The following is a 14,262-nucleotide window of genomic DNA, read 5'->3' on the forward strand; positions in this document are numbered from 1 at the left end:
TTTTCTTTTATCTTGTCCATCCTTATAATTAAATAATTCTATTTTATCCTTTATTCTACCTTTTAATATAATAATTCTACTTTGTAGCTTATTTTTTCTTTATAATATTGCAAATTAATTCTTTATATTATTGGTGCATGACGTCATGAAACTACGGCAAATAATACAATCTATTCAAACCTTGTATACATCAAAACGATACAGTACAATACAATACAATGATATACGATACATTATAAAACAACACATAATAACCACCAAACAAGCTGTTAAATAACCATATTAATCAATCATATTGTCTCAATTCCAATCCTAAATAAGGTACCAATGATTATTCTCTACATGATTGGCAGATCAGTAGATAATAATATAAGTAAAATACAAAAATCTTTTATACGATCATTTTCTTTATTTAAATTGTGACTGATATTACTAATCATGAAAAGGTGGTTTGCTTTGAAGCTTCTAAACTCTCTGACATTTGAACGAGAAAAAATATAGCAATGCGAAACACTAGCCTTAGTTGCCGACTTTCTCATCGTATTTTTTTTATCTTCGGTTGAACTATTAGTTAGGTTATTGTTTACCTCTAAAACGGTATAGTTAAATTTATACGTAATTTATAGACAATCGAATTGATTTGTTCCCAAAATGATAAAAAAATTGAATAAGGATGCAAGACTTAGCGTTAAAATTGAAATAAGATATCAAGTAGCTTGGTTCCGGGAGTAGAGCTTCCCGAGGCAGTAACAACAATGTTAATGAACAAAAAATAAAATGTTCTTGAGCTTTTGAGTAGTATGTAGCATAAGTTTAGTCAGAAAATTCCTCTCCCTACTGTCACGACCCCAATTTTCCTTTGTAGGATGTTGTATGACACCTAGTCTCTAAGACTAGATAAGCCTAACATTCATGCAGAATATAACGAACATAATAATTAAAGTCTCAATAACTCAACAACTAATATAAAATAAACTCTGCAACTCAGCATATACAACTTTTCAGAACCCGATGATAACAAGTCACAAGCTCTATGAATAAGTATTGATCATCCCTATACAACTATGTGTCTACAAAAAGGAAAGAAATAAAATAAACCACTGAGACCTGCGGACGCCGGCAGGTATACCTTGAAGTCTCCGAAGCTGAACTCGTCTCACTAGTGCCTGGACTGGTAGGAGTTACCTGGATCTGCACAAAGATGTGCAGAAACGTAGCATGTGTATACCACAACGGTACCCAGTAAGTGTCAAGCCTAACCTCGATAGAATAGTGAGGAGTTCAATTCAAGGCCATACTGGAGTAAATAAGAAACAACAAGATACCCAATATTATCCCACACCGTGGGGTCTGGGGAGGGTAGTGTGTATGCATTCCTTACCCCTACCTTATGAGGATAGAGAGACTGTTTCCAATAGACCCTAGGCTCAGGAAAGTATAAGCACCACATTAATAAAAATATAGACAAGAAGGGACAATACCAAAAAGCCATTTAAAAGCATAATAAAAAGAACAGGACAGTAAGGTGATCAACAATGAAAGAAAACAACAGTTAGGCATAAAAATCTACTACCAACATAAAGTGAGATTGCGTGTCAATACTACTATTATGAACACTCTAGACTACCTACTCTACTACCCTAGTCCTCGATCTTCATACCTTCCTATCAAGGATCATGTCCTCAGTCAGATGAAGTTGTGTCATGTCTTGCCTAATCACCTCTCTGCACCTCTTCTTTGGCCTACCTCTACCTCTCCATAGGCCCTCCAATGTCAACCTCTCACACCTCCTCACTGGGGCATCTGTGCTCCTCCTTCTCACATGATCAAACTACCTAAGTCGCGCTTCCCGCATCGTGTCCTCAATAGGGGCCACACCCACCTTGTCGTGAATAACCACATTTCTGATCCTATCTAACCTGGTGTGCCCACACATCTATCTCAGCATCCTCATCTTTGCTACCTTCATCTTCTGTACATGAGCGATCTTGACTGGCCCACACTCAGCCACATACAACATCGTTGGTCTAACCACTATTTTGTAGAACTTACCGTTAAATTTCGGTTACACCTTTTTGTCACACAAAACACCGGAAGCGAGTCTCTATTTCATCCATCCCACCCCAATACGATGTGTGACATCTTCATCAATCTCCCCATACCCCTAAATAATTGACCCAAGATACTTAAAACTCCCTCTCCTAGGGATGACATGCAAGTCCAGCCTTACCTCCCCTTGCCTTCCTTGAGTCTCGCCACTGAACTTACACTCCAAGTATTATGTCTTGCTCCTTCTCAACTTGAAACCTTTAGATTCCAGGATCTGCCTCCATACCTCTAATTGCGTGTTCACACCATCTTGCATCTCGTCAATCAATACAATATTATTTGCAAATAGCATGCACTGCGGTACCTCCCCTTGGATGTGGCGCGTGAGTACGTCCATCACCAGAGCAAACAAAAAAGGGCTGAGGGTCGACCCCTAATGCAACCCCATCATAATCGGAAAATGGTCCGAGTCCCCACCCACCATCCTCACTCGGTCTTTGCTCCATCATACATGTCCTTAATCAACCTAATGTAGACAACAAGTACACCTCTAGCCTCCAAACATTTCCACAAAACCTCCCTCGGAACTTTATCGTACGCCTTTTCAAAGTCGATGAACACCATATGCAAATCTTTCTTTCTCTCCATATACTGCTCCATCAATATCCTAACAAGGTGGATGGCTTCTGTAGTCTAATGCCCCGGCATAAACCCAAACTAGTTCTCGGAAATAGACATACTTTTCCCCACCCTTAGCTCTACCATTCTCTCCCAGACTTTCATAGTATGGCTAAGTAGCTTGATACCCGATAGTTATTGTAATTTTGGATATCACCCTTGTTCTTGTACACAGGAACCATCGTGCTCCACCTCCACTCTTCGGACATCTTCTTCGTTCTAAAAATGGCATTAAATAATCTAGTGAGCCACTCCAAGTCTGCCTTGCCCGCACTCTTCCAAAACTCCACCTAGATTTCACCCGGCCCGGTCTCTTTTTCCCTGCTCATCTTATGCATAGCCCCCTCAACTTTATCAACTCTAATCCTCCTACAATACTCAAAGTTACAACGACTCCCGGATAGTTTCGAATCACCCAGTACAATGCTTCTGTCCCCCTCCTCGTTCAAGAGACTATGGAAGTAGGTCTTCCATCTTCGATGGATAAGCCACTCATCCAACAAAACTCTACCTTCTTCGTCTTTGATGCACTTTACTTGGTCCAAGTCACGCGCCTTCCTTTATCGTGCCTTGGCTAACTTGAACAACCTCTTATCCCTACCTTGGCCTCGAGTTCCTCATACAAACGACTAAAAGCTGCAGTCTTGGTCACCGTAACTGCTATCTTTGCCTCTTTATTAGCCAACTTATAATGCTCCCTATTCGCCCTCTTCTCCTCCTCATCTACACTTTCCACTAGCTTCAAATACGCTGCTTTCTTCGTTTCCACTTTTCCTTGCACCTCTCCATTCCACCACTAGTTTCCCTTGTGACCACTAGAGTAACCCTTTGAGACCCTTAATATCTCTCTCACGGCTTCCAATATGCACTGCGCAGTCGTGGTCCACATAGCATTTGTGTCCCCACTACTCCTCCAATCCCCCATAGTTACCAACTTGACCCCCAACTCGTGCGCTTTAGCTTCCGTAAAGGCTCCCAACTTGATCTTATGTTGGCTATACATCACCCTCTTCTTCCTCTTCCTCGTGATCTCAAGGTCCATGACTAGGAGCCTATGAAGGGTCAAGAGGTTCTCACTCGGGATGACCTTGCAATCCATGCAAAGACCTCTATCGGATTTCCTGCAGAGTAAATAATCAATCTGAGTCTCGGCCACCGAACTCCAGAAGGTGACCAATTGCTCCATCTTCTTTGGGAAACTCGAGTTTGCTATCACCAAATCAAATGCTCTAGAAAAGTCCAACAGAGACGTTCCTCCTCCGTTTCTATCTCTAAAACTAAATCCAACATGCACATCATCATACCCCCCAGACGTCGCTCAAATGTGGCTGTTGAAATCTCCTCCTATGAAAATCTTATTGGTATGCGGGATACCATGCACCATCTCATCCAAATCCTCCCAGAAATGCCTTTTGACTTCCTCATCCAAGCCTGCTTGGGGTGCGTACGCACTGATATGTTCTAAGTAAAACCTCCCACAACTAGCTTAATAGTCATCAGCATGTCATTCATCCTCCTAACCCCCACCACTAGTTCACAGAGGTCCTTATCAACCAAGATACCTACCCCGTTCCTACCCCCACCATCCCAGAATACCAAAGTTTGAAATTGCCCACATCCCGCGCCTTATCTCCCACCCACCCAGTCTCCTGTACACAAGCTATATTAATCTTCCTTTTCTCGAGAATCTTCGCTAACTCTACAGATTTTTCAGTCAAAGTTCCTATGTTCCAAGACCCCACTCTCAGCCTAGTAGCTCCCTTAGCCCTCTTACCCCCTCACCCCCGCACCCCTCCCCTGTGTTGATACCTCCGAGGACAAGATCTTACCCTACCATCATTCACCAAAGACACTATAATCTAGGAGTCACTACGCAAGTAGTATCCCGAAAATAAGTGACAAAATAAAATGAGTTACCAAAATATAATCTACCACTAAAGGTCGCAAAACAGGTGAAGAAATAAAATAAAAGAACTAATGGGAACTATAATCTACAACTAAAGGTCAGAAAAATAGGTGAAGAAATAAAATAAATGAACTAAAAGAACTATAATCTACAACTAAAGGTAGATAAATAGGTGAATAAAAAAAAAGGAAGTAAAGGAACTATAATCTACAACTAAAGGATAGAAAAATAGGTGAAGAAATACAATACAAGAGCTAAAGAGGGCTATAATCTACAACTAAAGGTCACAAAGAAAATGTGCAAAATTAGAACAAAACTACTATGGGATATTTGAAATAAAGATTCAAAATAAAGATGTAAACATGTAGATAACAATATAAACAAGTAGGCAAAGCTATCACTAATGCAATTAATTTGATAATGCTAGGGCAAATACTAACTAAAGATTTAAGAACAAAATAGGCAGGCAAGGAGATACAATTAGGCTAAAATATCAAACTATTAAATTATCAAGACAAGAGAGGAATAATAGAACCTGGATTGCAACCTTTGAAATTAACGGAAATATGGCCGGCGGTAATGGATTGCGACGACCTGGAGCAATACTCTATGTATTTCTCGTTTAAATAGGAATAAGAAGCTTCAAATATTTTTGTGCTTTCTAGAGAATTTAGACCAACCAAGAAATCGGCGAGAATTGGCCGGAATCAGAATCGGAATCGGCTAAGAAGCTGAAGCGAAGTTGTAATACCCAACAAGAATATGAAGCCTCTCCTATAAAGAATATATCCAACAATCTTCAGAATGACAGAAGTAATCAACAAACGAATGTGACTCCTCTCTGTTACAGAATATACCTAAGTAATCGGCAGGAAGAAATCACAAATGTATTTGAAGCCTCTCTTTTACAGAATATAACAAGTAATCGGCGGGAATTAATCAACTAATCTTTATCTCTGTATCAATGTATCAATGTAATGTATGTATTCTTGCCGGCGAATCTTTCTCGCAATATCACCGGGAATTGATGGTGATTTTGATAGGAGACCGCTGGAGATTTTTGGTTCGAGGTGAATAGAAGGCGTATTTAAACAAACAAAATGGGAGAAAATGAGGGAAAGCAGTTTAATAATAATAACAATGGAAATGAAACAAATAAGAAATATATCAAGATTAACTACATTGAACTAAGGCAAATAATGCATCACAGAAGAAAACAAGGAATGTTATGCCAAGGAAACGAAATAACCAAACACAACTAAAGTAATAGAGAAGTATCAACAAGAGTCACTACCGAGATACCGCCTTGTAGTCTCAAATCACAAAACAATTCACAATCTTTCCTTATACCACTACAGGAGCCTTGCATTTAGTTTTGAAAATTATTTTTCCCGAAATAACTTCCCGCGTTTTAGCCCACATTATCACACCGCGTGGCTTCAAGTAGTTCCCCTACTAGCAACACATGTATCAAGCCCACCTTATCTCACCGCATGTATTTCATTCCCAAAACCTTATTCCACCGCATGCGTATCAATATCACAACGTATCACAAATTGCACCTCAAGTGCCCAATATCACAACTTGCCAAGAAACCAAAAACAATAGTATTTTCACAACTTTATAACTTTGCCTCAATGTAAATCACGACCTTTATAACTCAATACAAATTCCAACGACAAGATACTCCAAAAATAACAACTTCAAGTAAAGAACTCAACGGTTAAATAATGAATAAGGAATAGAGGAAATAATACTTCAACTAAACATGTAAAGGCAATTAACAAGTAAGAGATAAGGCAAGAATAGCATGTAAAGATAAACTAGTAATGATGATTATAGCATGTTAAGGTAACTCAATTAAGGCATGAAAGGAATCTACATAGCTAAAACCGGTAATTTTTCACATTTAGCCCATGTACACACTCGTCACCTTGCGTACACGGCTTTCACACATCACAATTATCACAAACAACACCAATACTAAGGAGTAATTTCCCCATACAAAGTTAGACAAGCCTCTTATCTCACAACACGCTAACTCAATCCATTAGTAAGCCATTCCCTCAATTATCCAACTTTGAATGACTCCAATCTAGTCAAAACAACTTCATACCATAAATATAAACTATAGAAAACTATTTCAAATAATAAAGTTACGATCTTTACAAAGAAACAAAAAGTCAACTCAAAAGGTCAACCCGAGCTCGCATCTCAAAACCTGACAAAAATTAGAAAACACCCATTCAATAAAGAGTCCAACTATATAAGAATTACTCAAATCCGACCTCAAATCATCTTTCAAATCCCCAAAATTTAGCCTAAGAAGTTTCCGCAATGTTTCCCCAAATTTTTAACTCAAATCACTAATTAGATGATGAAAATAACAATAGATTTATAGAATATAGTTAAATCCGGGTTAGAAGTACTTAGTCCAATGATTTCTTTGCAAAACTCTCGAAAATTCGCCACCAAACGAGCTCTCTAGGTCCAAAAATGAAAATGAGATCAAACCCTCAAAAATTTCCTATTTCTGCCCAGCGATTTCATTTTTACGGGAACCTCAGTCGCATCTGCTATGTCGCACCTGTGAAAAAACTATCGCAGGTACGGTTCCAACTTAAGCCCAAAGGTTTTGCTTCTGCGGACAAATATCCGCACCTGCGAGCCCGCTTCTGCAGAGAAAACGACCGCACATGCGGTCCCGTACAAGGTGTAATGACCCAAGTTATTATTTTTAGAATTAACGCATCGTTTAGCGACTAAAGGTATCGAGCAGCTTCGTAATATGTATTATGACCCGCGGGTATGGTCGAGTTTGATTTTCGGAAGATTCAGAATTTAATTAAAAGAATAATTGTCATAATTTAAAACTTAAGTTGGAAAAGTTGACCAAATATTGACTTATATGTAAACGACCTCGGATTAAAATTTTGATAATTCCAATAGCTCCGTATGGTGATTTTGGATTTAGGAGCGTGTCCGTAAAATTATTTGGAGGTTCGTAGTAAAAGTTTGCTTGAAATGGAGAAAGTTAAATTTTTGGGAAGTTTGACCGGGGAGATGACTTTTTGATATCGGAGTCGGAATCCAGTTCTGAAAATTTTCATAACTTCGTTATGTCAATTATGACTTGTGTGCAAAAATTTAAAGTCATTCCGGATTGATTTGATGTGTTTCGGCACAAGATATAGAATTTTAATGTTCAAAGTTCATAAATTTTGATTTGAGGTGTGATTCATAGTTTTGATGTTGTTTGATGTGATTTGAGGATTAGTCTAAGTTCGTATGATGTTTTAAGACCTGTTGGTGTATTTGTTTGAGGTCCCGGGGGCCTCGAGTAAGTTTCGGATAGTTAACGGGTTGGATTTTGGACTTGGAACTCTGATGGAATTTTTCTGATGTACCATCTGGTTTCCTTCATTGCGTTCGCGAGTGGAGCCTCGCGTTCGCGAAGAGGAACTGAGAGGCTGGCAATATTTGCTCTTCGCGTTCGTGAAGATAAGGAAGTGTTCGCGAAGAGTGGACAGGGTGTGTATCGCGAACGCTAGAGGTGTTACGCATTCGCGAAGAAGAGAGGAAGCAACTGGGGACCCCAGGCAATTGGTCTACATGTTCGCGCAGGGGGTTTCGTGTTCGCGTAGTGAGGGGGAAACGAAGCACCGCATTCGCGATTGGTTGAACGCGTTTGCGTAGAAGGTATTGAGGCAGAGGCACTTTGTGCTTCGCGAACGCGAGGGGGATGTCGTGTTCGCGAAGGAGGAATTTGGAAGGGAATAATTTTGTGTTTCACGAATGCGAAAGTTGAATTTTTGGAATGTTTGACCGGGGAGTTGAATTTTTGATATAGGAGTCGGAATCCAGTTCTGAAAATTTTTATAGCTTCATTATGTCAATTATGACTTGTGTGCAAAAATTTGAGGTCATTCCGGATTGATTTGATATGTTTCGGCACAAGATATTGAATTTGAAAGTTCAAAGTTCATAGATTTTAATTTGAGGTGTGATTCGTCATTTTGATGTTGTTTGATGTGATTTGAGGATTCGACTAAGTTCGTATGATATTTTCGGACTTATTGGTGTATTTGGTTGAGGTGGCGGGGGCTTCGGGTAAGTTTTGGATGGTTAACGAGTTGGATTTTGGACTTGGAACTCCGCTGGAATTTTTCTGATGCACCATCTGGTTTCCTTCATCGCGTTTGCAAGTGAAGCCTCGCATTCGCGAAGAGGAACTGAGAGGCTGGCAATATTTGCTCTTCGCGTTCGCGGAGATAAGGACGCGTTCACGAAGGGTGGACAGGGTGTGCATCGCAAATGCGAGAGGTGTTACGCATTCGTGAAGAAGTGAGGAAGCAGTTGGGGACCCCAGGCAATTGGTCTACGCGTTCGCGTAGGGGGTGTCGTATTCGCGTAGTGAGGGGGAAACGAAGCACCACATTCACGATTAGTTGAACGCGTTTGCGTAGAAGGCATTGAGGTAGAGGAACTTTGTACTTCGCGAACGCGAGGGGGATGTCGTGTTCGCGAAGGAGGAATTTGGACGGAAAAAATTTTGTGCTTCGTGAACGCGAGGCACTAACTGCGTTCGAAGAAGAAAAGCCTAGGCAGTGAGTTTAAGTTCTGAAAATAGTCCCATTTTCTATTTTTACCGATTTGGAGCTCGGATTGAGGCGATTTTTGGAAGATTTTCAGAGAAAATAACGGGGTAAGTATTCTTAACTCAATATTAGTTAAATTACCCGTATCCATGGTTGTTTTAAAATTTAATGAGTGAATTAAGTTGAAAAATTTAGAAAACCCTCTTGGTTTAATTTGAAGATTTGAGGGTCGAGTTGAGGTCGGATTTTGGTAAAATTGGTATGGTTTGACTTGTGGTTGAATGGGCTTTTGGATTTTGTGAGTTTTGTCGGGTTCCGAGACGTGGGTTCCACGGGCAATTTTTGAGCTAAATTTCGGATTTTGATGGAAAATTAATATTTTCTTATGGAATTAATTTCAATAAATTTTATTGACTGAATCTAATTATTTGTGGCTAGATTCGAGGCGTTTGGAGGTCAATTAAAGCAAGAAGGAGACTTTGGAATTTCGGCATAACTTCAAAAAGGTAAGTATCTTGCCTAACCTTGAGTGGGGGAATTAACCCTTAGGCATTGAGTCTTATGTGAAAATTGTGTAATTGAAAATTATATACGCGAGGTGACGAGTACGTACTTGGTTTATATGGGCAAATTATATCGGTTAGAATTGTTAGATGCCCTTATGTATTAAATTGAAAATTTATTGGCACTTATTAAATCCTCTATTTGTCATGGCAAGATCTTTGTTTGTTGAAATTATTTTTATACGATGATTTGGTGTGATTGCCACCTTTATTTTTATATGAAATATTATTTTGTTGAGTTGTTCACCTACGGATATTTTGTTAAGATTTTATGCACATTATGGTCGAGCCATGGGCTCCTTATTATAGAAAATAAGATATTGTTGATTTTTGTGGCAAGTTGTAATATTTGAGCACTTAATGTGCAATCTGTGATAAGTTGTAATATTTGAGCACTTAATGTGCAATCTGTGATATGTTGTAATATTTGAGCACTTGAGGTGCAATTTATGAGATGTGATATTGGCATGTTATATTGTTGGAAGGTTTGTTCGGGTGTTTGCATGAGGTTTCTGCCGTGCTATTGTTACTATTGATTTATGCACATGCGGTGTGACAAGGCGGGCAAGGTAGGAATATTATTATGTGCATGCGGCGAGACGAGGCGGGCATTTACTTTATTATAGCGCACGTGGCGAGACCAGGTGGTCTATGTCGAGGATTGAATTGTGATGACATGTGATGGCCTGGGGGCATTGTTGTTGTTGCATATTTACTTTTGGGACTACGAGGCGGTACCTCAAAAAATCCCTCTATCTTGCATATTTACTTTTGGGACTACGAGGCGGTACTTCGGGAGATCCCCCTGTCTTGTATATTTACTTTTGGGACTACGAGGTGGTACCTAGGGAGATCCCCCTGTCATGCATATTTACTTTTGGGACTACAAGCTGGTACCTCGGGAGATCCCCTATTGAGCATTTAATTTTGGGACTACGAGATGGTATCTCGGGAGTGCCTTTGTTGATATTCTCTATGGTTGCACTTGTCTTTGGTTATTTTGTTTTTCCGTGATAGGTAAATCCTTGTGTTCTTCCGTGATGTAATATTTAATTTTATTATGTGTGTTGTATTCCTTGTTGTAATGTGTTGGCTTTGGCTCTTGTACGAGACTTTGAGGATTTGTGTTTCTAGTTTTACTAGTTTTCAAGGTTAAGTTGTTTTAAATAAAAGAAATGACTAGATGCTTTAATTCTTATAAGTTTTACATCCAAATCAGCAACTATCGGGTGCTTCTTTTTAATTGAAATGTTATTTTCTTCACCCAAATAATTTCTAAAATAAATTCATTTCTTTGTTGATTCCTTACTTGATTTAAAACTTTTAAACTTACTTTATTGAAAATAAATTAATCATGTGGATCTTATTTACATTGATATTATTGGAACGTGAGTAGTCCATGCAGTTGTGAAAGAAATATGGGCACGAGGTGCCGCAGAAATATGAAGTTGGTCTGAGACCCATATTTTTATGATTATGAAATGAGGTGTCACAGGGTGACTTTTAATTAAAGAATTATATTTTAAAGATTTTTATTCGAAAAACTTATAGGTGAAAGAATTATATTTGAAGGACTTGATTACTATGTTGTACTTGTGTTTCCTTAAATCGTTTGAGCAATATCTATGGAGTTCTTGCTGCCTTACTGTTTATATTACTAGTTGATTATTGTTGCTATCACTGCTATTTATTTTTGATTATTTTAGCATGGCACAGGTTATTTGACTAGTGAGTGTCTTGATTGTACCTCGTCACTACTCCACTGAGGTTAGTCTTGATACTTACTGGGTACCGACTGTGGTGTACTCATACTATACTTCTACATATTTTTGTGCAGAGCCAGGTAAATTGGAGTCAGTTGATCGCTAGCTAGTTGTACAGATCTTGCTGTGGAGACCCAAGACATGTTGCCGCGTTCGCAGGCTTTGGAGTCACCTTCTTATTTGTATTCACAAATTTTTACTTTATTTCAAATAGTTGTATTTAGAAAATTATAGCAAACTCTGTAGAGCTTATGACTTGTACTACCAGTTTTGGGGATTGTAGGTATTGTATAGAGATTCATATTTCGTATATGTCAGTCGTTAAATAAATATTATTATTACTTCAGTAAATGTTAGGCTTACCTAGTCCCTAAGATTAGGTGCCATCATGATATCCAACGGAGAAAAAATTGGGTCGTGACAAGTTGGTATCACAGCTCTAGGTTCATAGGTGCTACGAGTCATAAGCGAGCTTAGTAGAGTCTTCCGGATCGGTACGGAGACGTCTGTACTTATCTTCGAGAGGCTACCGAACTGTTAGGAAACTTTCACTTCTTTCATTTCCTGTCGTGAGAAATTTGTATAATTTGGAATTTGAGCCTTTTGTATTTCTATTCTCTCACTGATGGTGAGGAGACGAGCTACCGGGTCAATTGAGCAGGCACCCGCGCGTTCTGCTAGGGCCGCAAGAGGCCCGAGCAGAGGTAGAGGCCGAGAAAGGGCACGTGTCGCGACTAAAGCACCTATTAGAGCAACAGTTGAGGAGCCGCCAGTAGCTCCAGTTGGGGGACAAGTACCAGAAGCACCTATTGTTACCCCCGGAATTTCAGGAAACCTTAGCACAGTTCATGAACATGTTTGGTACAATAACTCAAGCGGGATTGATCTCCGTTTCGCCAAATATTTTACAGATTGGGGAGTAGCTCAGACTCCTACCGCCCGTACTCCAGAGCAGCAGGTTCATATTGGTCAGGTTTCGGGTATAGTACCGGTACATCCTGTTATTTCGGTTCATCCTGAGTTCAGGCCAGAAGTATCAGAAGAAGAACAAAAGAGACTTGAGAGATTTAAGAGGTATAGTCCACCTACCTTCAGTGACACAACTAACAAGGATGCCCAGTGATTTCTAAAAATGTGTCACAATATTCTCTGCACTATGGGTAATGTGGAAGTGAGCGGAGTTGCCTTTACTATATTTCAGCTGTCAGGAGCAGCGTATCAATGGTGGCACGTTTATGAAGAAGGTAGACTAGCCGATACCATACCACCAACTTGGGCTTATTTTTCTGGAGATATTTTTGAAAGAGTTTGTTCCCCAGACTCTCCGGGATGTATGGCACACAGAGTTTGAACGGTTGCGTCAGGGCACCATGACAATGTTAGAATATGCTATTAGGTTCAGTGAGTTAGCCCGCCATGGACCTATCTTGGTTCCTACAGTTAGAGAGCGAGTCCGCAGATTCATTAAAGGGCTCGATTATGATTTTAAAATATGTACAACTCGAGAGTTGCAGACTGACATTCCATTTCAGCAAGTAGTAGAGACTGCCAGGATGTTAGAACATGTTCGAAGTGAGGAGAAGGAGTCTAAGGAGGCCAAAAGGTCTCGGAACTTTGGAGGATTTAGTAGATTCTACTATGCACTTATGACTCATCATGGCGGAGGCTCGGATAGTCGGTCAGCCTAGTACACAATTCAGAGTACTCGTAGTGCTCCAGTTAATACTTTTAGTGCACCACCGACACAAGATTCTTAAAGTGGTTATTTTAGTTATCCGGCACAGACTCAGCACGAGCACCCGCGACCTCAGATAGGTTGTTATGAGTGTGGTGATACTAGGCACATCATGAGAGATTGTCCCATACTTGGGAGAGGCGAATTTATCAAAACGCTCAGGCTACAAGCTTTATTCCAATTAATATTCCACGTGCACAGCCAGATAGAGGTGCATGACAGGTGGGTAGAGGGTGCCCTAGAGGGGGAGGCCCAACCCGTTGATATATTTGCTATGGTGTGGTTGAGGCCACTACACCAGATGATGTCGTTACAGGTACGATCCCGGTTGTTATAAAAAGGATATTTTTCCTTAATTTGATTCGGTTTTGAATATTGAGGCGAGTCCTCTTATTATGCTCCGCTTATGGGTGAGCTTCATAATTTTATGACCCATTTATATGTTTATCCTTGTTGGGAGATTTGATGATATTAGCCCGTATCTATCATTTTTATTTATGTATACTATTGAGGGCTATAAGTCCAAATGTGACTTTTTATTACTCAGTGGGATTCGATGTGATTTCGGAATAATTGATCTCAGTTTTATGAATTATATGCCCTATTGGTATGAGGGTTCATTATGTGTTGTGAAAAATTATTTACGAAATTTATTGAAAAGAAGAAAGAAAGGAAATTGAAAAAAAATTCAGTTGGCACAATTTGCAAAATACTTGTTATTCGGCGTTGAGGACGAGATCCTCGCATTTTTATATGAGATAAAATATTTAAATTGGGCTACGAGCCGCAGTGGAAGTTATGTAAGGACGAGGTCCTTGGGGTAAAAATTTTATGAGTTTACATTTTGTGAAATTTAATTTGTACTATAGTATTAATAGGGAGTCATGCTTGTTAGGCTTATTTGATAATTCTTGTATATTTTTCTGTGCATATTTAGCCATTTTCGTGTTATAAACATTGAGTTTTAGCC

At 39.5% G+C, this 14,262-nt stretch overlaps 1 protein-coding gene across 1 annotated transcript; it reads right to left on the reverse strand.

Annotated features, from left to right (window-relative positions):
- Nucleotides 1–2,535: 2,535 nt before the first annotated feature.
- LOC138901119 (uncharacterized) lies at nt 2,536–3,913 on the reverse strand. Its single transcript, XM_070188855.1, has 3 exons — nt 3,581–3,913; nt 3,329–3,523; nt 2,536–2,742 (listed from the first exon to the last, which is right to left on the reverse strand). Exons 1-3 carry the CDS (start codon nt 3,911–3,913, stop codon nt 2,536–2,538), a joined length of 735 nt encoding a protein of 244 aa, XP_070044956.1.
- Nucleotides 3,914–14,262: the final 10,349 nt, after the last annotated feature.

This window comes from Nicotiana tomentosiformis, chromosome 11 (assembly GCF_000390325.3).
Source record: "Nicotiana tomentosiformis chromosome 11, ASM39032v3, whole genome shotgun sequence".
Lineage (NCBI taxonomy): Eukaryota > Viridiplantae > Streptophyta > Magnoliopsida > Solanales > Solanaceae > Nicotiana > Nicotiana tomentosiformis.

Excerpts from the sequence above, each read along its gene's own strand:
- LOC138901119 (XM_070188855.1), bottom strand. The coding sequence starts at position 3,913 with ATGGAGCAATTGGTCACCTTCTGGAGTTCGGTGGCCGAGACTCAGATT. Across the intron at positions 3,524-3,580 it reads CGCAGTGCATATTGGAAGCC|TGGTGGAATGGAGAGGTGCA; the intron begins GTGAGAGAGATA and ends AAGGGAAACTAG. Across the intron at positions 2,743-3,328 it reads ATGAGGAACTCGAGGCCAAG|ACTACAGAAGCCATCCACCT; the intron begins GTAGGGATAAGA and ends CCGGGGCATTAG.